The 26,396-nt window shown below is 34.1% G+C and overlaps 2 protein-coding genes across 2 annotated transcripts in view; one reads left to right on the top strand and one right to left on the bottom strand.

The window, feature by feature from the left end:
- Positions 1 to 7,145, bottom strand: part of LOC129224312 (transmembrane protein 135-like) — a 32,728-nt gene extending 25,583 nt beyond the window's left edge. The window contains exons 1-4 of the mRNA XM_054858749.1: positions 6,987 to 7,145; positions 6,070 to 6,197; positions 5,099 to 5,191; positions 2,100 to 2,133 (exon numbers count right to left, since the gene is read on the bottom strand). Coding sequence (XP_054714724.1) covers positions 2,100 to 2,133; positions 5,099 to 5,191; positions 6,070 to 6,197; positions 6,987 to 7,139 — 408 coding nt within the window. The 5' untranslated portion in view covers positions 7,140 to 7,145. The remainder of the gene's footprint in view (positions 1 to 2,099; positions 2,134 to 5,098; positions 5,192 to 6,069; positions 6,198 to 6,986) is intronic.
- A 631-nt stretch (positions 7,146 to 7,776) lies between these two features.
- The window catches only part of LOC129223806 (RNA polymerase-associated protein CTR9 homolog), a 73,865-nt gene continuing 55,245 nt past the window's right edge, over positions 7,777 to 26,396 (top strand). Inside the window, 5 exon segments of the mRNA XM_054858163.1 lie at positions 7,777 to 7,909; positions 10,434 to 10,532; positions 14,949 to 15,188; positions 15,690 to 15,779; positions 15,880 to 16,058. Coding sequence (XP_054714138.1) covers positions 7,868 to 7,909; positions 10,434 to 10,532; positions 14,949 to 15,188; positions 15,690 to 15,779; positions 15,880 to 16,058 — 650 coding nt within the window. The 5' untranslated portion in view covers positions 7,777 to 7,867.

Below are 26,396 nucleotides of genomic sequence, written 5' to 3'. Positions count from 1 at the left end.
AAAATTTCAGATTTTATTCCTTAGAATGCAAATTTGCAAACAGGGTCGCCTGGTAAGGGATGTGGGTGAGACGAGTACCTCGAGCACTAGAAGATGAGTAATGTCAAAAGTGCAGTTTTATAGTAACAATGGTACAGATGTGATATACCCCCCCCCCCCCCCCCATTTGGCGACATCCAGTTTTTTGCACAAAATTGAAATATTTCTCGCCAATGAGGCGATAATTTTTTAAGCATGGCATACCTGGCGAAACTAACCTGTGTTAGGCAACCCGAAGGCAATCTTAGATCTGTTCAGACATGTTTACTTGAGTTGTCTACTCGGTTTCACGCAGGAGAGATACGTATTGTTTCGTGCAATATACCTTACAGGAAAGCTTGTTTTGTGTTAGTTTAAATTCAGTAGTTGTGTTTTGAAATAAAAACATTAGAAAATGCCAGTTTCTTCAAACTTGAAATTAATTAAAAGTTAACTCCAACGTGTTGTGTATCTGTAACGTGCCATTGTCATGTGATGTTTTGTTTTAGACTGAGTGCGAGGATTTATACCATAAAAAGGTAAGTTTTTTATTTTAGAATTCAAAAACAACTCTCACTTCCGAAATTCTTTGTTTTTACAAATCCTTGATGGATTCTCGTAGTTTTTAACTCTATTTTAACTGCATGTAAATTAATTTTACAAAAATAGTACGGAGTTTTTGTTCTAAAAGTTAATTCTTATCGATGCCACGAATTATTTAGACACATTCTATTAATGTGCCTCCTTTAGGTACTGAATTTCTTAAAATTGACTTTAGCATTTGATGACTTGAATTGTTGACTTTAGCATTTTATACAAATATAAAGGTGTTATCTTATGTAAAATATAATAGGTATTTTGAAAGCACGTCTGGTTTTAAACATATCTGGATAGCAAATAAATTATTGTATTTTTGTATTGTTTATGTTTAGGGTGTTCTGTTGAGACATTTCTACTTTTCATACATCGAAATTTGAGTAACTAAGCGCTTTTTTAGCTGAAATAGTTATTGATTTTGGGGATGCTTTCCGCTTTGAACATCGCAATTTGAATCGATTTGCTCTTTTTTAGCAGAATATGAGAAAAGTTATTGTTCGATGAAATGCATGTTGGAAAATAGCTTTTATTTCTATTAGTACATATTTTATTGGTGAGCTGTTATAGTAATTTGTCAATTTAAGCATTTTAAATACTTTCTAGTAATTGTTCTTTGTGTACAAAAACTCTAGTTTCTGGTATTTTTGAAGCGTATATTTGTGGTGTTTTCTGTTGTGCTTTTATGTTGTTTTTATATATATTGTGTTCTGAAGTGCTTTGATCATGTTTTTTATCTGATTTTTTCCTGTTGGCGCTAAAAAAGCATCGCTAAGAACGATGTATGACATATGTCGTCATACATCGTTTTCTTGGCACCAACAGGAAAAAGTCGCCAAGGGTGGGGTATATCACATCAGTTCCGTAACAATTTTTAACAGGGCTACTTCCTTTGGGGGGGGGGGTACACAAACCCCACGGACGGGCCCCTAAGGCTTAACGCTAAGAGGTGGGGTGATGCGGAGAAAAGTTAATGATTGGGGGATTGATAGGGCAATGAAAAATTAAGAAGCTAGTAGATACAGCAAGTATTCAAGTAGAGAGAAAAAAAAATGTGCTTTTCCTCCCCCTTTTTATGCATTAAGAGAAATTGAGAACACATTTCCCACTAAATGACAAGAGTAGGGGTTATACAAAGCGTTTTTCCCAAGCGCTGTTACCAGTTAGAACTAGGGCTGCAGAGTCGGAGTGGGACTGATTTTGGGGTAATGAAGTTGGAGTTGAAGCTTTAAAATTCCAAGAGTCAGAGCCAGAGTCGGTCATTTTTCCTCTAAATCCCTAACTCTGCCAGTGCTTACAGAGTCAGATTGATTTTGGGGTAAAGGAGTCAATGGCTGTAAAATTCCCGAATTGGGTCATTTTCCCTCCGACTTTTTAGAAAACCCTACTTTTAGTAAGACCTCTGACTTTTTAGTAAGACCCTGTTTGCAAACATAAAAGTAGCTTAAGATAAAAAAAAAAAAAAAGATAAGGGGAGAAAGACTTACTACATTAGTGACATAGAGAGCCAAGGGTCCTCTCCTGAAAAGACAGTTCTCATTGTATAATTGAATATTTTACTTTTATATTACAAGTGTGAAATACAGTAAACTCTCTCCAGAAAATCAGTTCCCAAATAACTGAAATTAGGGAGAACCAAAGTTTGCCTAAAGTTTGATTTCAAAGTCATCCAAGCAACATCTTCAGATAACAATGATATTTTACATTTTGACAGAAATTTTAATGTTTACACATGACTTGATATTATATTTATTTAGCTGATTATTTTACATGTTAATGGAGCATTTAAAGTTGATTTGACAAATTATTTTAACAGGATTTTCCCATGTTATTTAATAGCCAGTATTTTTATTTGCTGCATTATTACTTTTAATGGCTTAATTAAATTATTTATCATTCTAATGAAGCTTTTAATCCCATTTCAAGACTTCTTTTGCTTAAAAGCCCTTTAAAAAGACAAAATAATGTATCGTATCACCACTTCTGACCACAACTATTGGTTTTTCTGACTAACAATATTTTATTTTCTTCTAGATCCCATTACACTTACTTAAAGCAATTTAATCACCAAAATCTATGTAGTATTGCTAGCGCTTTTAAGCAAGCTTTCATACTTTCAAAAATGCAGTTTAATGTTTTTATCTTGTTCAGTCATTGTAAATTTGGCTTTAGTATCTGAACTATAAAACCTTAAGTCAAATAATGTTCATTAAAACATTTAGTATCACATTCAAAATAAACCTGTTTTTAGCCTAGTCATAAAAGTAAAAAAAGAAAAGATATAAATAAGTAAAAGCATAAGAAAAAGATTAATAGCTTGTAAAAATATAATTAATAATTAAGTTAAAACAATCAATAAATATTGAGGGCACTTTTTCATCATATGTCACTCTGCGTTTTTAACCATGGCGATTACTTTTCATTTTATTTGTTGTTGTCACGTTTGGTCAAAGTTAGCAACTCATTTGACGATACCATACATTATTTTGTCCTTTTACAGGACTTTTAAGCAAAATAAACTAATAAATAATTAAACTAACCCACTAAAAGTAAAATAATCTGACAAATAAAATAAATAAATAAATTAAATTAAAAAAAAAAAATGTGCTGATGTAAACATTTTTTTTCAATTTGCATTTGCACCAAGGTAGGAAGTAAACAAGTTAGCAAGTCAAGTGACGTACCTACAGCAGAAAAGTATCATACTAAGCTCTTTTTTTTTTCTTTTCAATTAACTTACGAGAAGAAGTGGGCTGGTCAGTTAGTCTGCAATTTTGTGTACATCTCAATGTGTTTGAACTTTATGTACTCTCTTGAAATTTTTGATTGAACAGTACAACAGTGAAACATAAATTTTTATTCAGGTCTTTGCCATGCAGGTGCATTTATAAGTGGAAGAATTTATCCTTAAACTTTGAACAGCTTAAAAAAAAGATAAAAATATTAGTCTCTATGGGAATGTAATATTAGTCTCTATGGGCATGCTAATTAAATGTAGTCTTGGGAAGAAGAAAGTATAAACGGATCTGTGTCACTTCACTGTGAGAATAAAAGGCTTAAATGGTTGCAAATTAAAATACTTTTATTAAGTTGGACTCTATGCTTATTGATTAAAGCATACCTGCCAACCTCCGAGAAAAAAAATCCGGAAGATTTTTTTATTTTTATCCACAAGATTTTAACGCAAAATAAAATCAAACAGGACACCTACCCTCTTTACATTTAACAATATATTAGTTATGAATTTCATATCAATTGAAATTACTTTCGTTTAGTAAATATTTTATTGCTTTCTTTAAAAGTTTGGAAATAACATTTGTTACTCATCTTAAAAAAAGAACGAAGCAAAAACAGCTCGAATTGAGAGAATGAGAAGATAATTGGCGCCGAAATTGTGCCCTTAGTTGCCCGCCGCGACGCTTGCTTTGATTGGATCCCGATGAAGTCATGCGCTGTATCACTCAGTGACGTCATAATCTTGCCTCGCTTCTTCTCGTACCATTCTTTTACGGCAACTTTTCCTTGGCTACTTGGCCTAAAATGCGGTGCCGCGTTCCACAAAAGTGTTGTTAGCGCCAAAATTGGCGAGATAATTATTTTTCCTACAAAACGTGAAAAATCCGGAAGATTTTGCTCATAACCGGAAAAACGGAAAAGGACATAAAAATCCGTAAAACTTCCGGGAAATCCGGAAGGGTTGGCAGGTATGTTAAAGTGATGCAAACTTGTTTGTTTTATTTTCCTTCCCAGGTTACATTTGCATACATAGTGTTGTTTTTCGCCTGAAAAATCCCAACAGGAATGTTGATCAATTGATTGTGGAGCTGAAGTTTCATAATGCCCCAATTTGTTTGCATTTCATTTAGGACCATGATTCTTTGATCAAAACTTTGTATTTGTACATACTAGAGATGCACAATTTCTGGAAATTTTAAAGCAGTGGAATTTCTTTAAAGATTTTTTTTTTCTAAATTAGCAAATAATACTTTGGTGTACAGGGAAATTAAGTTATCTTAAAACTTGCATTTGCAAAGTTAATGTTTTCATGTGGGATACTGAACATAAAAAAATATTTTTAAAAAAAAGCATTCAGGTGAAAGTGTTATAATTTTCTGAGAATAGAGTTTTGTATTAGAAATTTCAAATTTTCAATTTTTCCTCAGTAAAAATAAATTACTTTAGACCCCCCCCCCCCCCCATTTCCAGTTGCTTCCTGACTATCCCCATCTCTAGTGTAACTACCATCGGTTGTGCGTACTACCATCATTTGAAGTTTTCCCACTTTTCTAAAATCGCTCTGAAAAGAAATAAATATTAGTTGAGTATAAACACAAACATAGACACAGCAGATAAAATTGTATTTTGAACTTTTCATTTCAGATCCTTTTTACTTTTGTTACTTCCAAAAATTTTAAACAAAATACTGAAACATTGAAATGTTCTGAATAATTATAATTTAGCAGCACAATAAAGGAAAAAAAATCACCTGCTTTTTCTTTCAATTAAAATGGCAAGAAAACTTGCGGCAAATGCAGGGAAGTAAGAACAGTGCAAGTAATAGAACTTCCCCATGGATCGCCTGAAAAATGTAACACAATAAATAATGTAAAGTAAGAAATAACGTCAAAAAGCACAAATTGCAGATTACTGCAGACAAGTGTTTCGGCGTTACAATGAACACCTTTTTCAATACAAAAAGTAATGAGATTGGATGTCCTTTCATCCATAAGCTCATTACTTTTTGCAATGAAAAAGGCGTTCCTTGTAATGCTGAAACACGTGTCTGCAGTAATCTGCAATTTGTACTTTTTGACGTTATTTCTTACTTTACTTTTCAGCACAAAGGTATTTATTTATCTTACAATAAAACATGGTTATTAATGTTAGTATTTTGAACATTATATAGCTATCATTTGTAGCTTAACTGTTAAACGATGGTATAACATAAATAAAAAAAGTATTTTTGATCAAAAGGAAATCATGTAAATGAGAAATTCTCTGAACCCATCAAAATAAAAACAAAAGTTTTATCTGTACAAAAGTTCAAAGGACAGTAGCGACATATATAGTAGTATAGCATATATAGTAGCGACTCTTTCCTTTTAATTCAAAGTCCAATGTTAGGCTTCGGTTTAATGTAATAATAACATGAAACACAAACTTATTACATCTATCATTCTTTCTTTCAACACATGAAACAATCTAAAAATTATGATTTCCTAATCGACTGTTATTTTTAAGCTTAAAATCATTCTTTCTTTCAACGCATGAAACACTCTAAATTAATTATCACTTTCCGATTGTATGTTATTTTTAAGCTTAAAAAGGGGAAAAAAGGCACCTTTGCTTTTGGAAAACAAGAGGCAGTTGCCCCTTACCCCTGCGTAAGAGCTGCCTATGAATTAGATTATGTCAGAGTCAGTGCATTTCCATGAGCAAATAGAAAAAAATACATACCTTAACAAACAGAAAATGAATATAAAGGCGAAGGCATTAAATCCCAAAAAGCAGGATGATGTATATATGCTTTCAATTGTGTTTAAAAATGCTTTCAGTGTGAACTTCCTCTGTAGAATTTGGGATATCTAAAAGGAACCAAAAAATTAAGAATCAACATTGAAAATCAATATAATTGGCACATGCAGAAAATGAAATGGAGTGAACTGACATTATTATTACAATTATTTTTTTTACATATCCATCTTTTACATCCATTGTATTTTTTTATTTTAGTCGCTTATAGGCTGAAATAGTAGCAGATTTTTACAAAATAGTTTGTCTTAATTTAGGCTAAAATAGTCGTCATAGTCTGCAATTCTTCAAAATAGTCGCAATAGTCTCTTCTTTAGTCGGCAGTGGCAGCCCTGATATAGGAAAGTGACCATACCATTTCTGTGTGTAATTCCCCATTAATTTATTGCACAAGAGTACGGTTCTGTCATTTGACAGAAAGTAGAAAAGATCATTTGTTAATTAACAAATTTTAACTATTGTAACAATTGATGAATGTAACTGTTTGTACTATAAGATTGTACAAGCTGCAAGTAACACATCCATTAACCAAAAAAAAAAAGAAAAAAAGGTCCAGGCAGAATAACAAAAAGACAGAAGAGATGGCATGATTCTCTAGCAAGGGAGCTTTTAGTAAACCATAACTGCTAAGCTAACGATCCCTTAAAAAAAATATTTTCCACTGGAAACGTAATCGATGAAATGCAAAATTACTTCAGCACATTTTCATTCATTTACAAAAGCCATCAACAATTTATTAATAAACGATTGACCAAAGCACTTCAAAATAACAGAGAGGTTGAATTTGAGGCAATGAGATAGCATCTTTTATGAGAGAAGAAAAAATAAAAACATTAACTTACCACGTACAAAGGGGCATAAAGCTTCATACCCTCAATTAAACAACAAAAGCCAACAGATAGTGCTGCTTCGTAACATTCAGGAGTCCATGTATGTCCTACTTCGTAGCAATTGTACGGCAGTGATAATTCCCTTAATTTGCTTAAAACAGCCATTATCCCGGAAATAAAATATGAGGAAAGAATACGGACAGTAATTCAAGAAAGCGCAATTCATATAGGTAAATAAATATAAAAATAAATACAGGCAGGAAGTAGTGCTTCAATTTTCGAACTGAAGAATAATTTGACATACACAAAAAAATTGCCTAAAGTTCAATGGTAAAAACATCAATATATTTGTTATCAAAATTTGTTTACATAAAGTTTTGAACAGGTGCCACAACAACTCCTTAACATCGACTGTTGCCGAAGGCAAAAGTGGATTTTCGACAATTTGCATATAAATCCCTCGAGGGATATCGAAATCGAAACTTGGCTAAAAATCCAATAAACTCAAATTTAATAGATATTATTGAGAAAAAATATACATTTTATCTTTGAAATAATTCCCTAAGCAGCAAAAGTAACTCTACTGATCTGGTTTTGGCTATGCATTTTTTAAACTTGCCCACTTGATTCTGAAACTAGTTAGCCAAGTGGGCAAAATTTTCATAAGGGCGTGGTATGTATAAACCAATGAAATAGCTTTTAGACGAAGTACTGTTTCAGACTCTTGTGCTTCTCGCCGAGAAGCACTATTGCGCTCCTTACGCTTTCAGAATCTTTCGGTCCCTAAACGAACGTGTTTACACGACTGGAATGTTTCATACAGAAAAGTTGGTTTCAATTTTCATCATAAAGTGAAAGTTAAGATTTTTTTTTTTTTTTGAAATCAACAGAAAATGGCGAATTGCATCGAAATCCCCCTAAGAGACACAGCGGAGGTACTCAATTGTTTATTTTTATCATTACCTATTGTATATTTTTCTTGTTGTTTTCAGTGGCGAATAAACAGGTTTGGGGGTTCACCGCAGAGCATTTTTGGTGACCCCTTGGAAATGAACTGAACTAAGAAAATATTTTAAATTAATGTGCCTCGGATGTTCTTCGGGACCCATGTATCATAGGCCCTTCGCGATTTCTACCTGGCAAATTCGCCGCTGATTGTTTTGAATTGTGTTTAATCGCATGTAGCATGACGGCAGCATTATTTCTTTAATCAAACTTTATTGATCCTGTTTGGCCAAAATCCATTCTTAACACCTCAGATAATGTTGTAAAAAAAAATCGTTTTTATGAGTGTACTCATCCTGATCAAAAGGTATTGGGAAGAATAAAAAGTAGTTTAGAATAGAATCCACTCTTAAAAAGTATCGATGAACTGGTTAGGAGCCGTCCATGAGATATGTCGCACTTTTTTTCAATTAATTTGTCCCCCTCCCCCTATTTGTCACACTTCCCCTTTCTCTTCCCTAGTCGCATGTCATGCTGTTTTTCATAAGCATATTGTTACAAAAAATGATGTCACACTTGTTAGCTCCTCCTTTCCTTTGTCACAAACTCACAGTTGCAAGAGCGCTTCTCACCCTCAAAGTGTGACATCGGTGTAGACAACCCCTTACTGGGTGCAATCATTTTTGTCTTCTGAAATTCTTTAATAAATGGATGATAAAAGGTTTGATGTAATCTATCTCCAAGTTATTGAATGAAGACTTGTCTGGTTTCACTGTAAACATGGTGAAATGAAACTTATGGTTTGTTTTTATTGAATGATTTGATTCGCTAAACTTTGACATCAGTAGGTTTATTTGAAGTTTAATCAGTTATTAAAAGTAGGATCAGCAAAAGGCAGCCAGCTATGGCTGCCTTTTGCTGATCCTACCTTTTGCAGCCAGCTATGCTGATCTAAAAATTTGATTGCCTCCTAGACCATAGCTGGACACCCCCTTGACTCATTTAAGAGGCTCCAGAATTTTGATGCCTTCCTCTGAACTCCCTACTGAAGTAAATGTTCCCCGCATTTTCGTCAAAACGACATAATAAAATCTCTTCAGTAAAACAATTGCAAAAACAAAACCTTTTGATCCCTCCAACACATACAGCTCCTGCATAAAAGTTGTATGTGTCAGATAATTTTTGAGACATTTCTATTTCATTTCCTTTTTAAAGCATTAATTTCTTGAAAAATAATGGTAAAATGTTTCTGATTTTTCTATGCACTTCCTAACTTTTAAGCCTTCTGCATCAGGTTCATTAATTTGTATGAGAGAAAAAAAAAAATTCCTCTTTTTTTTTTAAATTTCAACCTAAAAGTTGTAGTTTTTTTTTACTTCAAGATAGTAAAAGTAATAATCTCAATTTCTGAATTTTAGGTCCTGTTGAATCCCCACGCGCCGAATTTCAGCTCTTACCTATACATTCGTATTTTATGAAATCCCTACATATTTTTTAAATCCTGTTTACACTCTGTCATTAAGTTTATCCATGCTTAGTCTCCCTAATTTTCATCTTTCACTATTAGCTGATGCTAGACAGGTGAGCAAACTTTTGGATGATTTGTATTAGAAAGGACATTTTGAAGTCCCCAAAATGTTGCAAACTTCAAGTATCGGTATACTCTATGGGTGGTATACTTCACCTGAACTTTTTGTAGTGTTATATGATTATATACAATCTCCATCTACAGTCAGAGTGGTGTAGTGATTAAAACGCCAACCTCTCAGGCGAAGGCACAGGATCACACCTGGCGCCAGTCGGTGGATTTTTGGATGCAGGAAATCGGCAGTGTTGAATTCGTATGATTATGCGGCATGTAAAAGATCGCTCAAGTCATGTTGTATGATTATGTGGCATCACTCAAATACTCATTTGACATGGAGTAACTCTTGGCAAAATTAAATTCCCAGTGCATTTTTGCATTGAATAAAACCCAGATGCCTCCATCTAGTGGGGAAACTGGGTATCGAAATTCTTGTGGCTATGGCATTCCTCCGATACTATGTGAAAGAGTGGATGCTATGCTGGGGGGATCGCACTGAGTATGCAAAAAGGCAGTGCCTCTACCCCAGTCCCATTAGAAAAAAAAACTCCCTATCTTTCAAAAAGTTGGGACAGATCAACCTCAGTTTGCATTTGGAACTGTAGTGGAGATTAAAACATGCAATATTACATTATGTACATACATGTGCCTAAATGCATACCTTATAAATGATACATCTTTACTAAAAAGTATAAGATCAAAAGAGAAAGCACCCTAAAAATACTTTTCTGAAAAATGAAATTATTCATTTTAAAGTCCAAATAATAAAGATATTCTGTTACATTTGAAAAGTATTATAAAGTTATCTTGTTTAAGCTTTTCAGTGACTCCTTTAGTACCAGGATATTGGCACTCAAAATCTATATCTCTGGATAATTTTGAATGAATTTCTATTTTATTTCTCTAAGTTATGTGATTATTTTTTTTAGGTGATTGAGCTCTACTTAGATCAATTACCAGATGGTGATGAAGTCCTTGGCATTTTGCGACAAGAACAAGCTATCTTGAAAATTTGGGTTCAGCTTGCTGTAAGAATTTTTAAAGCACTATTGGTGTTATGGGTTTTACAGTTATTCTAATTTTATAAACTTAGTACAAATACTGTGTAATATAAAATATATATATATATATATATATATATATATATATATATATATATATATATGTATATATATATATATAATAATAATAAAAGTGAAAAGTATTGAAAAGACCACACCAAGAGCCCATAGATGCGCAACGCAGCAAAACTAAAAAGCCAAGTAAATATAAAATTAAGCAAACAGAATTGCAAATATTAAACAAATTATAAATAATTAATTATGAGAAAAAGGAAAATTGCAAACAGCTATTAAGCAGAAAAAGATAAAGTATGAATCCAGAGCTCATCAGCCGTGGAGGATTCATTAAATATGGTCAAAAGACCAAAATTTTTAACTAAGAACTAAAAGAGAATGTTTAAGCTCCAGTACATGCAATATAGAGTAACAATGGGCAAAAGCAACAATAAACTAGTTTATTGTTTTTAGTTTAACAAGTGGTGCTTTTGCCCATTGTTACTCTATATTGCATGTACTGGAGCTTAAACATTCTCTTTTAGTTCTTAGTTAAAAAAAAAAAATATTTTGGTCTTTTGACCATATTTAATGAATCCTCCACGGCTGATGAGCTCTGGATTCATACTTTATCTTTTCCTACTTAATAGCTGTTTATAATTTTCCTTTTTCTCATAATTAATTATTTATAATTTGTTTAATATTTGCAATTCTGTTTGCTTAATTATATATATATATATATATATATATATATATATATATATATATATATATATATATATATATATATATTAGACCGTTTGGCCAATTTTCATGAAATTTGACAAAGTTAGTTTGTAGCATGGGCGTGTGCACCTCGAAGCGATTTTTCAAAAATTCGATGTGGTTCTTTTTCTATTCCAATTTTAAGAACAAAATTATCATAAGATGGACGAGTAAATTACGAAATTATCATAATGTGGAACCGCAACATGGGCACAAGCCAATTGGCGAGATACGAAATTATCGTGGAACCGTTACATGGGTACAAGCCAATTGGCAAGAAAATTCGCCATACATTATTTGTAAATATACAGGCGAACCAAAAGACCTTTCGTGCGGGTACCACTAGGAACATAGTAAAGTCAGTTGCAAATACAATAGAAAATTTTTAAAGATCAAAGTATTCAATTGTTCTTTGTTTCCTACTACACATGTCTCAATATCCATAATCTGCTTTAGCAATTTTTCATTTTGTACATTTCCATATGTATCGACATGGGGAAATTATTCTGACAAAACATGAAAAAAGAAAACACAAATTTTCTGAATGAATTGAATCAAAATCGGAATCAGATTCTGAATCAAAACCAAAGTCTATTAAGAGATGGCAATTGCAAAAGAGAACTAACTGGTTTGAAAGTGAAGAAAAAAATACAGCAACAATTGTCTTGCAGGAAAATAAAATCGACTAAACATTTAACCCTTTGAGGACTATAAGCTTGAGTTAGAGTATAGGAACTTCCATTGTCTGAAAAAAATACAGTACATTTTTTTGAACATGGTACAAGGATACCATGAAAATATGGATACAATCTGTAATGTTAAAATTAGAAGGAGCGAAAAAGAATGAAAAATGCATTTATTTATTTATTAATATTTTTTTTTTTTTTTGTTCTGAACTACTTTTGTTCTTTAAAAAAAGAAAACTAATGCAGTCAAATCTCAATATTGCAACACCTGTATGTGATGAGACTCTATCACAGGGTTGGCAAAAACCTGGATTTTTTTTAAAAAGCCCATGGACCCAGGGTTTTTTGGGTTTTTTTAAATAAAACCCAAAAAAACCCAACTAAAGCTGGGTTTTTTTTTAAAGAAATGTGGGTTTTTTTTGTCTTTTTTTAGGGGAAAGGTGGGGTACTCGTAGCATATTGTGGCATAAGTATATGGACAAAGCACAAAAATTGTCTTGATAAAAAAAGCTGGAAAATTCAGCATTTTCTGAAGAAGGGTATAAAAGACGACAAAATTCAAGAATGGTGAAGTTTCAGATTTTTTTTATCCATGATTACCAACAGTTAAGGCAAAGTTACTTCTTGAGTGATAAAATCTATTGTTTATTTGTTCGTTTTTTATTGCGACAATTTTTTTTTGTATTTTACTTTATTGTATTTCATTTTGTTATATGCAAAACTACTGTAGAACCTCAAGTAGTTTAAATCCCTTTTTACTGAATTCCAGCTAAATTAAGACATTTCTTTGAATTTTATGTTGCCTGTTTTTCTATTTCTGTGTACAGAGTAAGAAATATTAAACGTTTTTGTAAGATAATGAAAATACTGTACATCCTATTCTGTTTTCTGTCCGACCATTTGTAAAACCTGTTAATTTCTAAAAAATATACCTTGTTTATTCTAGTTTTGTGATGTGTTGGTTTGCAAAAAATAATTCACATGAGAGCCTTTTAGCTAAAGTAGTATCCTTTGTACAATCTGCAAATACCGAGAAAATCTGACGTGACAGGACTTAGTCAAGATAATTTGAGTTCCTTATTGACCAGTTGAAGGAAAAAGTTAAATATATTTATTTAAAATCTTTGAAGCATTTTTTAATGCCCTTAAGAGTTAAGAAATACTATTAAAGTTCAAAATTCATTTTTTATGTCCATTGCCTATTGTGAAGAAGAAATAAAAAAGAAATTTAAATTGTAAAAGTATTTAAATTAATTATTTTTTTAAAAAAAGTTCTCAGAAAATTTTAAAAAACCCAAAAGTGGGCTAAATAATGGGTTTTTTTAAATGGGTTTTTTCAAAAAAACCCATTGGGTCCAATCCGGCCAACCCTGCTCTATCACCCGTCACTTTTCTAAAGCCCCAAACTTATGATAGATAATCTTAATGTTGACCTCTTCAAGAGTTCTCAAAAGTTTTTTTTATTGTGAAACTCTGTTACTAGGACACTTCAAGCTGTTTAGACAGAATGCGGCTCAAATACTTTCAGCAATATAATGAAGAAAAAATTCTGCCGACGTTTATTGTACGAGGGTAGACCAAATTTAAGCTAGAATTGATTTTTAAGGCTGTTGTTAGTAATACATCTAGGATGGTACTTCGCCAAGATATTGGTTGGGATGGCTGGAAAAGGGTTTTGTGGTGTTCGCACACACTTTGAAGATTTGGGATGCTTCAGTACGCCATGAATGAACAAGAAATGCACAAATCTGTTGTGCAACCCATCATTATTAAATTTCTCATCAAAAAGGGTATCAAACCCTCTGAAATTATGAGACAGCTTTATACACAGTTTGTGGAAGTTTTACATGGGTACAAACATGAAGTGTTAAGTTTCTCTAGTACTTCTTACAGGATTAGCAACTCAATATAAGAGAATAAACAAAAAAGGCAAAAGTAAAGCTTTTGGATTTTGAAACAGGACTGTGGTGTGGATGTAGTAAGAGGATAATTCCATTGTAACACATATCATGTATCATTGTTGCATAAACCTCCATACATAGATTCCAAAAATGTTCGACTCTTGTTTCATTGCATGAACTTTATGAAGAACATAGACTCCATTTTTATGTTATGCAATTAAATTTTGAAGAGTTCTTTAAACAATATTCAAATAATCAAATTTGCTTAGTAACAGACGTATCTCTTCAGATACATCCGTTACTGAGCCTTACGTATTATTTCTGGAAATTTCCACCATTTAATTGCATTATACAGAAGTAGAGCCCTTGTTGTTCATAAAATTCGTGCAACAGGAAAATAATCTCTAACATGTTTCGTCTTCGAGGTGAGCATTGTGTTACAAATGATGAATCTATTAAAATGGAATTTCCCAGGAGAGGACTACTCGGTTACTGTTGAATGTTCACTGCAAGCTTCTCAGAAAAGTGAATAAAACTCCTTAGATTAACAAAGAATGCTCAGTGGCAGAGCTGAAAAGAATGGAGAAAAATTTTTAAATATTGGAAAGATGGTAATTGGCTGTCGAGGATTTAGTCAAGATTGTGATCGAAAAGAAGTTCTTCAATTTATTTCTTTATTGCTGATAATGTGCTACAATAGAGCATTATGTTTTTCAACTGAAACTCATCATCATGGATTTTTTTTAAAAACTAAAACTAAATTGCTTTCCATTGCGAGTTTGTAAACAAACCAGTATTGGGAGTACTTAAGTGTGAAATATAAGGGAAGCCACTTTTTATAAAATTTTAGCATTGCCTCTCTCAGTAATTAGAAATTACGTTATTTAAATCAAAAGAAGAATGTTAAATTATAAATTAATTTACTAATCCATACCTGTATGTATTTTGAATTATGACAATAATTTCATAAAAATTTGAAAGGTGATTTTGATAATTATGTTTTACTGTATATGAATTTTTTATTTGCTTTATAATAGTTGGAATATTATCGACAAGGGAAGGTGCAAGATTTTGTTAAGATTTTAGATGTCTCTCGCACAGAAGCTAACATTGACTACCCTAACATGGAACGTGATCAGATGGCTGCTCTTGATACATTGTCAGCCTACTATGTTCGGCAAGCCAACAAAGAAAAAGATCGTGAGAAAAAAAGAGAATTATTTACAAAAGCAACCCTTCTTTATACGACAGCGGATAAGATCATCATGTATGACTTGGTAATTATTTCAGTTGCTTCCTATTTTAGTTTTTTACTGTTACAGAATCTATTTAATTGTCTCTTTATAGTTCTTACCCTATTAAATTATGCTTGAGGAATAGCTCAAGAATTTTGTGGATTTGTGTTTTGAATTTTGATTATAAATTATTGATGTCCATAAAACAAGTTTGCGGAACTTGAACTTGTTTTACGGACATTCTGAGATTTTTGATTATTATTTATTCATAGACAAGATAACAACAACGACCACACCAGAAGGTTCTTTCTTTGTTTTACACAAGGCATGTGGTTTTTGTATGTTCTATGATTAAATCTTAGTTTCCCTAATGTGGTAGTAATCCCTAATGTGGTATTAGTTCTTTGTTATATTAAAACTTTAAATTGGAAATTTATTCTAAATGTAAACTTGATATTTTGGAGTTATCCAGGGTAAAAAATCAGTCTAAAATAATATAATGAGCATTTTCTCATCTGTATTAAAAATAAAGTATGTTTTTAGGATCATTTGTTGGGTCGAGCTTACTTTTGTCTCCTGGAAGGTGATAAAATGGATCAAGCAGATGCACAGTTTAATTTTGTGTTGAATCAGGTAATATTACCTTTTAAAACCAAATTAATACTGTGTGTATGAGTAATTATTGTAGTGATTCATTATATATGATTTTTTTTTTCTTTTGAAAATTTTTTAGTCCTTAAATAACATTCCATCTCTGTTGGGAAAAGCCTGCATTGCTTTCAATAAGAAGGATTTTCGTGGAGCTTTAGCTTTGTATAAGAAGGCTTTGAGAACAAACCCAAAATGTCCGGCTGCTGTGCGTTTAGGAATGGGACATTGTTTTTATAAAATGGGTAAATTGGAAAAAGCAAGGTGAGTATTTTTCAAAAAAAAAAAAACTTAGTTCTAAAATTTAAGTTAGACAAAAATTTACTTACATATTGTTATTTATGTGATACAGGGATGAGAACAAGTTCCCAGTCCTTGGGTTACTTTTTCTTTTGAAAATTTCAGATATCTAAAATTAATTAAAGTTGAATGTATGTTTATATGGGTAGTTCTCAAAAGGTGGGAACAAAAAATTTACTTCTGAGCAATTTTAAAAATTTTGAAATTTTTGTATCAATTTTGGTTTTATTGCATAGTATGTACACCTAGAACATCATATACAAACATAAAAAGACAGCAGGTATTTGTAAAAATTAATAAATAGCAAATTTAATGATCGGTCTGCAGGTAGATTTTGGACATCATCATAATGAAACTTTCAGTTTTTGAACTTTTCCAATGAAAATTTTATCTATTTTTAAATTCTGCCATGAAAAATAGAGAATTTATAAAGTATATGAATGACTTTATATACTGGTATTTAAATAATAAAATTTTGTTATGGTTTCGCAGAATCCGGAAAAAAAAATCCATCCATTTTACCAGTGCAGGTGATAAAGTCGCCAAAACTGATGCTGTTGGCGAAAACCGGAATTCCCCGCTGGTAACCCTTTGCATATCGTACGCTATGAGTTGTTGCCAATCAGGGCTTGCTTGGTAATTTTTGGCCCCATTTTGTTTACTTAAATGCGTTCGTTATGATCAAAACTTGTGTTTCTACTGTTATTTATGTAATATTCAATGCATAACGTATTATTTGTGCAAAATACTAATGGATTAAAGAAATTAGCATTATAATAGCCTTTTTTACTAATGTTACAAGACAGAAGATCATTTATAATATTGAATAAATAGACAGAACTAGGGGGCTATCGCCCCCTGCTCGCTAACGCTCGCCAACCCCCGGAACTGCTTACGCAGTTCCTTCGGATCGCTTCGCGATCCGAGCTCGCTACGCTCGCTCACCGGTCACCAAATATTGGTCTAGCTTTATCTGTATTTAAAAAAAAGGTAGTTTTTCTTTTCTTAATATGAATATCAAAACACTTACGATTTTCATACATTTAAAAGGGGACAATTACTTTGACATGCAACTCGTGCATTGGATTATTATAAAGCAAAAGTTTGCAATTCCATTATCTTTTGAGAGAAGTATGCAAAGGAACATTTTTGTACTAAAATTACAAACATTTACTGAATGCAAAAGAAATTGCAGTGAAAAAAAAACCCAACCATGTTAACACACTTAAAAACATTTCATGGTCATTAACTATACTATGTTCAGTGTCAAAATATGTGTATATATATGTTTTAAAATGTCTAACAGTTGCAAAGAGCAAGCAACTTCTGACATTCTCTGAAAGCAGTGATTTAGTAAAAATGATGTTAGAATGAGTGTTTTAAGAGTCAAGAAACCAAATCCAGTGGCACGACAGCTTATGAGGGCCAAGGCCTACTGTACCCATCTCACTCCTTCTGACCAAGGGCTCTGGGGTGCTAGGCAGATGTTCCAGTTAAGAGGTCAGCCTAACGCTGAACCCCCAGGGTTTAGTTCCCAAGCATACTTGGTACTTATTTTATCAACCCACTGAAGGAATGAACAGCTGAATCAGTCATACCCAACCCGGAGATCGAACCCGGACCTGCGGCGTGGAAGGGCTACCACTGAGCCTCTGAGATTCAGAGCACTTGAATATAATTTACGAAGAAGAGAGCAGTGGGCTACGGAGTCTTTAGATGAAAGATCTGAACGCAGATTGGTCAAAAATGCTGCCGATACGCTAAGGGGCACAAATTTACACAGTCTTCAAATCGGGAGAATTTTGCAAGTGTTTCCGAATACATTTACGGACTAATCATGCACTTTACTGGAGAAAAAGGGTTGGCCTAAGACTAATAATTATAAAACTGGAGAAAAATATTATTGTAGCAAAAAAAAATTTAATGATTATTATATAACACTAATATTTGTCATACCTCGGATACCATTTATTTCATTCGATAGCAATATGCCTTTTAAATTCAAACGTAAACAATTTCCTCTTAGATTAGCCTTCCTAATGACTATAAATAAAACAGAGGGTCAAAATGATTTTGTGAAAACATATTAGCAGTAAAATCAAGTTTCCCGATTCAATTTGTTGCTTTACTTTGCCACTGTGACTCAGTTCTTAACATCAATGCCATCGCAAAAGTATGTGAAATGTTTCGCTCTTCAGGTCTTCACAACTCAATTTGTTGCTTTACTTTGTCATTGTTGTTCAGTTCTTAACTTCAATGCATTGCAAAACTAAGTAACATGTTTTGCAATGAGAATTGTCCAATAAATTCATTTAGTCTCTGTGGAATAACATAATACAGTGAAGCACGGTTTATATGTTTCTCTTCTATTCGTTTTTTAAATTGTCCCTGGAGGGTCTAATATACAATTTCTTTACCAATGATACATTTTTTTCATTTGTACGCTTTATTCATAGTCCCTTCAAAAACATATAAGCAGTGCTTCACTGTATATAAAAAAATGTGGTTGGAAAAAAAAATCAGTATTTACAGGTTGCAGTTAGTTAAGCTTGACCACGAAAAGAAGGCGGATGACCTTGAAGGGAAACATTTGTAATAGGTAGAATCTTCCAGAAAGCACCAAATAGTAAGAGGCATGATCTCGCTAATCCTATCTATTCCAAAATAATAACAGACAACCTATTATAAATGATGTTTTTGCATTAAGGTCATCCATCTTTTCGTGGTAAGCTATAGCAGGGCTGTGGAGTCCGACAGGTTTTATGGGAAAGGAGTCGGAGTCGAAGGTCTAAAATTTCAAGAGATGGAGTCAGTAATTTTCTCTCAAAATTCGTAGCTCTCCCAATATTTGAGGAGTCACAGCCGGAGTCAGACTATTTTTGTGTAAAGGAGTCGTAGTCTCTAAAAATCCTGTAGTCGGAGTGGGACATTTTTCCTCTGACTCTGCAGCCCTCGTAAGTAGGGAACTTTATTTTTTGTAAGCACTATGGTTAAGGGAAAAACCTTTCGACATCAACATTAACTTTGCAAAGGATTTAAAAAAAAAAAAAGAAACTCATAATACTTCTCTGCATACATGATAGAAAATTTCTGGGTTTTCAGATACTATGATTTTTGAATGCCTTACATATGACACGTCTGTGACTGAAAAGTGGTTTTGTCAAATCTAAAAAATTTTTATCAAAAGTTTGACTCTGTGCATTATTTATAGTTATTAGGAAGGCTAATCTAACAGGAACTTGTTCACGTTTGAATTTAAAAGGCACGTTACTATCGGATAAAATAAGTGGTATTCGAGGATAAGTATCAGTGTTATTATTAGCATTTTTTTAAATAAAATAATATTTTTCTCCAGTTTCAATACTATCACTGTCATTTCAACTCTTTTCTCCAGTAAAGTGCATGATTATACCGGAAATATGTTTGAAAACACTTACAGAACTCACTGGATTTGCAATTCGTGGTTCACGGCGTGCGTTTGCCCGCCTAATCCTATCGGCAGCATTTCTTACCGATCAGCGTTTAAATCTTTCATCTAAATACTCCCAAGCGCACTGCTCTTTTCTTTGTTAATTACATTCAAGTGATCGAAAACACTCATTCAAAAACCAAAATTCTAACGCTAGACATCTAACGCTAGAAGCGAGTCTGCAGCACTTGTAAACAACGATCGTAAACAAAGTTGCCAACGGAGAGAAAGAAATAACGGCTCGTTTTGCGCCACGCATAAGCGTTTTATATATATAGATTATCGGTGTCTAGATCGTAATGCAATTTGGACATCTTACATATATGTTTAAGAAAAATGATTTTGCTTCAAAGATACTGCATAAAAACATATGAAAACACTTTAAAATAATTAAAAATTGGTTTTGAGGATCGAAAAATACCTTTAAAACATATAAATCATATATTTAGTTCTCAAATAATAGCATTGTTCAGATCGTGAAACTTTTGGACATACATCAAACTTCCAACTTCCTTTTTTTCTAAAATCATTTGAAAACTAAATAATATTTCTTTACTTTTGTAATTTGTGGAAAATATTATCAAAAAATTATTCATTTTGAGATTCATACCCTAAACGTTTTTTGAAACGTATGACCATAATTAAAAAAAATTTTTTTTTGGTTCATTTGATTTAACGTTTTGAATGTCCAAAAATGTGCCTTTTAGTAGAGAAAATATTTTTAAAGGGTATTTGAAGAGCATTTTTTTCATAATTTATGTCAATTCTTGTCTCCATACAGTATTATAATTTAATTAAAAAATTTTTGAGTTAATTAAAATGAAAATTATTTGGTGTTAAAGCTTCAAAGTTTGAGTCTGTGTTTGCTTCCACCTTTTGAGAACTGCCCATATGTAACCTTCTATGTCATCGCTACTCTTGATGAACGACAGAAAACTGAGCATCAAACCAGATGTACTGTCCGACCATCATGAGAAAAGCCACTGACGGAATGTCTGCGCCTGTCTACTACTATAGTAACGAGGCGCGTCTCATTTTTCTAAGGGAAGCTCAATGTTGGAAAAACTACTTGGTAAAACTGATTGGTATGACTGCACAAAAGCGAGCAGACGAGTGGCGAAATGGCGCCAAAAAGCCTTCCTGCTAACCCTTGCAGAAAATGAACAAAGTCCGTTTCTATGACTGTAGACGGGCTCAGACTTGACGGCGGGAGCTTTTCTCGTGAAAGCCAGCCAGTAGATAGATTTGTAATTTTCCTGGATACTTGTTTAGCTAGGTGTTATAATTGTACGACTTTAATTAGCTCAGATATTAATTTAAAGTGATTAAAAACCTTTATTTTCTACTCTCGGTACTTCTTTCGGAATCACTTTTCTCCATTCTGGCAAGGGGCTAAAGCCGAAGTGACTCACAGAGCAAAGATTTTTCTTTCTCAACCACCGATAATCCTGCATTCGTAATTTCTGTCTTTTTTCTGCTTAAAGCGGGATTTATTGAAAAGTTCTAGTTTATGGCTTAGTTACAAGGTACCCGGAACAGAATCAAATGATTCTATAGCTGCGCCGCACAAAAAATTAATGCACTGTTCATTAATTAATGTACCGATGCTGGCGATGTGGTTTTTGATGCAATGAATTTTACGTACTGAAGGGAATGAAATTTACGTACGGAAAATGTCATTTAAATTTAGGAAAGGCAGCTGATTATTGTTCTCCTTCTCCACTTTTCCCTCCCGACATCGCAGCCTTTTTCAAGCACGTCCTGACGACCACTTATTTCCTGTGGAACACAAAATTCTACAAACAACGGGATGGAGTTGCCATGGGCAACCCCTTAAGCCCTGTCATCGCTAATTTCTACATGGAGTTCTTCGAACAGAAAGCCCTTGCCTCCGCCACAAAGAAGCCCGAGGTTTGGTTCTGATACGTTGATGACACTTTTGCGATGTGGAGCCATGGAGAAGAAGACCTGCAGTTGTTTCTTCAACATCTGAATAGCATTCATCCCAGCATTCAGTTCACCATGGAGAAGGAGAGCAATAATCAGCTGCCTTTCCTCGAGGTTCTTGTGACGAAAAAGGAAGAAGGGACGCTCGGTCACCAAGTGTACCACAAGTCCACACACACAGACCGTTACCTTCGTAAGAACTCAAAACACCACCCGAGACAAAAAATGGCTGTCATTCAATACCCTTATGCACCGAGCAGAAAAAATGTGCGAAACGACACATTTGAAGGAGGAACTGAAACACCTTGAGCTAGCATTTCAAGCCAATGGATTCACTAGAGAAGAAATTAGAAGAGTCCTTCATCCCAGGAGGTCCCAAAATCATGAACAGAAGTCTACCCCATCTGAACCATTAGGGAAAGTGTTCTTACCCTACCTACACAGAGTTACTGACCGAATTGGAAAACTCCTTGTAAAACACAACATCAAGACCATTTTCAAACCCACCACTCAACTTAGGAATTGTTATGGCCTGGGGAAGGACCCCCGTGACCCTTTCTCCACATCTGGAGTTTACAATATTCCGTGCTCCTGTGGATCAGTTTATGTCGGAACTACGAAGTGCAGCATCAAGACATGCCTTTCTGAGCATGTTCATCATTGCCGTTTAGGAAACTATGATAAGTCAGCCGTAGCCGAACACAGCCAACAAGAAGGAGTCCACAACATCAAATTTAAAGAATCAGAAATCTTGGCTACAACATCTCATTACTTTGCCCGTCTTCATCGGGAAGCTATAGAAATTTTCAAACACCCCTTTAATTTCAACAGAAAAGAGGAGAATTTCAATTTACCCAAAACATGGCACCCTGCCCTTAGATCTGCTTGCCACAACAGTCTAAAACATACTGTGGTCCCATCCAATCAGAAACCGGTAGCCACCACGACTTGTGAATCCCATCCAATCAGGCACCAGGATCACCCAGCGGCTTGAATCTCATCCAATCAGGAACCTTATTCCACTCCACCAGCGACTTGAGAACGCCTCCCAATCAGGACCAGCAGCCCAGCAGCAGTTTGCTTAAATACCGGAGCCATTGAAGCCAGGAATCAGTGGCGGATACAGCCGGCGGGCAACCGGGCATTTGCCCGGTGGGCCGGTCATGCTTGGGGCCGACCAACCAACAGCAAAGTCTTTCAGGCCTGTCTACTAACAGCAAAATGTTAATTTTGCACGCATGTGTTTAGAATAACGCAAATTCGCAAAACACTATCTCAGCTCCTCTTTACGCATGGGCTAAAGTTTGAGTGTGGAGGGAGTAGGGCCGTCACCACAAACTGAGGGGGAGGGGGAATTTCTGAAATGGGGCTGCCCAGGGCCTGATTACCCCTCAGGCTGACTAGACCTAGGCCTGGGGCCCTATGTTCCTAAGGGGCCCCACATTTTTTAATGAATTATGCATAGCATTGCAAAAATATGAAAAATCATGTATTTTTAAAAAAAATTAAAAATTATGAGTTATTAATTGAAAAAAAAAAACTTCTTTATAGGGGAATTTTTAATCATTCTGCCAGTAACGAATTTACTGGGTCACGATTATGAGGGGGCCCAAAGGGGATTCATAAATGCACATAAGTGATTTATACATAATTTTGTGATTAGACAAAGAGGCCTCCAAAAGTGCATTCGTGCTTTTAAAATGTAAATGAAACACTGCATAGTCTTCTAGGGGCCTCCAAATTAATGTGAACCTAGGCCCTCACTTTTAGTTAGTCGGGTTTTGCGGCTGCCAATACATTTTTAGTGTTATAATAAAAAATTAATGAATAAATTAAAAAAAGAAAAAAACAGGGAAATGTTAGCGGTTATAAAAAGTTAAAATACTTTTGGTCTTTTTGACGCTTTGATTTATAAATGACAATTCACAATTGCTATAAAATGCAACTTACAACAAGGGCCGACGTGAGGAATAGGGACCTGGCTCGGAATTGAACTCGTGCAGAGAGTAAAATATCCTAATGGTGAAAGGTGTAGAATAAAGCTTGTGAAAGAATTGACCTTTGTCATTTTTTCCCCGGATCCGCTTTTGCTCTCGTCGACCCTGTTTATAACAATTGGAATAAAAGTGACAAAATATTTTTTTACGTAAAATTATTTTAAAATATGCAATCTTAAAATACCATTGAGGAGCATCCAGTTTCGAAAATTTGCTGGAGGAAAGTTCTCGAACCTCTCCCATTTTTTTTTAACATTCCCAAAGATGGTCTAAAGCTGTGTTTTTAAATTAACAGTATCAAAAATTTTCTGAGAAAGTGCCCCGTCTCCTCCTCTCTGTCGACATCATCAACGAAGAACGTTTTTAATCTCGTTTTTACTGCTTCAATTTCGAAAATTTTCCGGGGTGAGCCTCCTGAAAACTCCTTTTGCTAACATCACCGAATGTCAGCAAAAATTTCATTTTCGGAACTTAATTTTTGAGTAACTGCCGGTGTCCTAGTCTTTACCAAAAAAGGCTTTTAAGACTTCAATTTGAAAATTTTCTGGTGGATGACCTTGGAATCTATTTCGACTTAAAATCACCAAAGATCTTCTTAAACTGCATTTTCAGAACTAATATATTTTTAAAAATTTCAGAGGAGAGCCCCCGGAACCGCTCTTTATACCGTATACTCGAAGATAATTTAAAATTCTGTTTTTGGATTTCCACTTCTGAAAAATTGCAACGGGAGAAGCCCTGAACCTACGCTCCCCTAACATCACCAAATATTGTCTAAAATTGAGTTTTTAAGACTACATTTTCGAAAATTTTACGGGGGAGAGGCCCCCAGACCCCCCCCCCTATTTCAGTCTCAACATTAATCTTTCCATTAAGCTTATATTGCTAATACTTTAATGACTTCTAGAAGCCAGAAAGCCAAGTGCACTCTCTCTCTCTCTTTGTATTGATACATGCGTTTGAAAAAATATTAAGGGGCTGCCAAACTCGTACCCGACCTCTCCCACTAGGTTTTTGCCCTCGCATCGAATCTGGGGGTCGTCAGGACATGGCAGTATAAAGAAAGGAATGTTCATGAGAGGGCCCAGTAATGTATGTTTGTGTCGAGGGACGCATCACGTTCTAAGACGGCCCTAGTCTTTCACCCATGAACACCGCTAGATCAGTTTCATATAACAGGGCAATTAAGTTACTTGTTATGACTGCAAAAAAGGACATACTAGCCAAGCAGAGTTATCATTAAGGAAATATTCAGTCAAGTTCTGGGCATTATAAAAATACTTAAAAATGGACAATTACAATCACAATTTTCCTCCAAAATAAGGTTTAGCTAATACTGTATCAATTTGTTCACCAATAAAGCGCAGAAGTGTTCATATCTGTTAAATTTTGTTTAAATAAAACATATTTAGTTGTTAAGAATAATTTCCTCATATTTAAGTGATATCCCAATCGTTAGATAAAATTTAATATCTATTAGAGCTATGGGGCCGCTACACCTCCTAATGCCAGGGCCGATTTTTTCAACCAATCCGCCTCTGCCAGGAATCAATCTCACCAAACTCAAACCACTGATGATGACTGCAGCAAAGCAAGCCGAAACGTCTGGAATTTCTACTCCAATTAGACCACGGCCAATAAGCCCGGAAATGTTATCTCCCCATAATGACGAGATAAGCCACACCTCCTACAGCATCACTCATGCCACTCCCCTTCATTGACCTTCACACATGCAGAGAAAAGAGAGCAAGATAACAATTGATTCAAAAGCTGATAAATTACCAATTAGGAATCGGGGGAAAAAATATGATGCAGGAAAGTATTGATACAAAATTTTATCGTCTAATTTATGAGGAGTGTAGAAAATGAAGAACAAGCAAATCAGCTGCAAGAGGATCTAGATCATATTACGGAGTGGGCTGATGAATGGGGTATAGCTGTTAATGTTGGGAAATGTCAAGTGCTACATTTAGGGCATGGAAATAAGTGTACAAGTTATTATTTGCAAGGTTCAGTCATTAGTCAGGCAGAAAAAGTTACTGATCTAGGCGTCTTAATAAGTCAGGATTTAAAGTTCAGCCAACAGTGCAGCATAGCTAGTAACAAAGCCAATAAGATGCTTGGGTTTATCAATAAATCTATTTCAAACAAATCTAAAGAAGTTCTTCTGCCCTTATATAGAAGTTTGGTAAGACCTCATTTGGAGTATGCTGTTCAGTTTTGGTCTCCTTATCTTAAGAAAGATATTGATGTATTGGAAAGGGTTCAAAGGCGGGTTACAAAGCTAATAAATGGACTTTTTCATTTAGACTATGATTCCAGGCTTAGAAGGCTAAAAATTTACATTCTTGAGCAAAGAAGAGAACGAGGGTACATGATTCAGTTGTTTAAATTTATTAAAATGAAAGATGTTACGGGGCTGAAGTTTAGCAATGAAAACAGGACAAGGGGTCATTGTTTTAAGCTATTTAAATCTCAGGCTAACATGGATATTAGGAAAATTATTATTATAGCAGGGTAGTGGAACCTTGGAACAGCTTACCGGAAGAGGTGGTAATGAGCAAGGGAGTAGATAGTTTTAAGAGGGCCATTTGCTCTTCACTGGGGATTGTAAATTGACTAGGACCAGTCTAGCTAGGCCCAGAGCCTGTTGCTAGTTTTCACTTTTGTATTTGTATAATTGTTCTATTAAATTCTTTAAAAAATAAATAAGTAAAGAAAATAATAATCTACCATTTAACAGTTAAATTTAACTAAGTGGAATCTAATTAGTATTCATAGGAATTTTAAAGTCAGTTAATGAAAAAAGAGATTTCATTTCAGCTGTTCTACTGAGTTAAATTATTAAGTGTTCTTTCTGTAGTATGAATAATTGCATTTAACTGTTCA

Source organism: Uloborus diversus, chromosome 6 (assembly GCF_026930045.1).
Source record: "Uloborus diversus isolate 005 chromosome 6, Udiv.v.3.1, whole genome shotgun sequence".
Taxonomy (NCBI): Eukaryota; Metazoa; Arthropoda; class Arachnida; order Araneae; family Uloboridae; genus Uloborus; species Uloborus diversus.
This window is presented reverse-complemented; position numbering and strand designations above follow the sequence as displayed.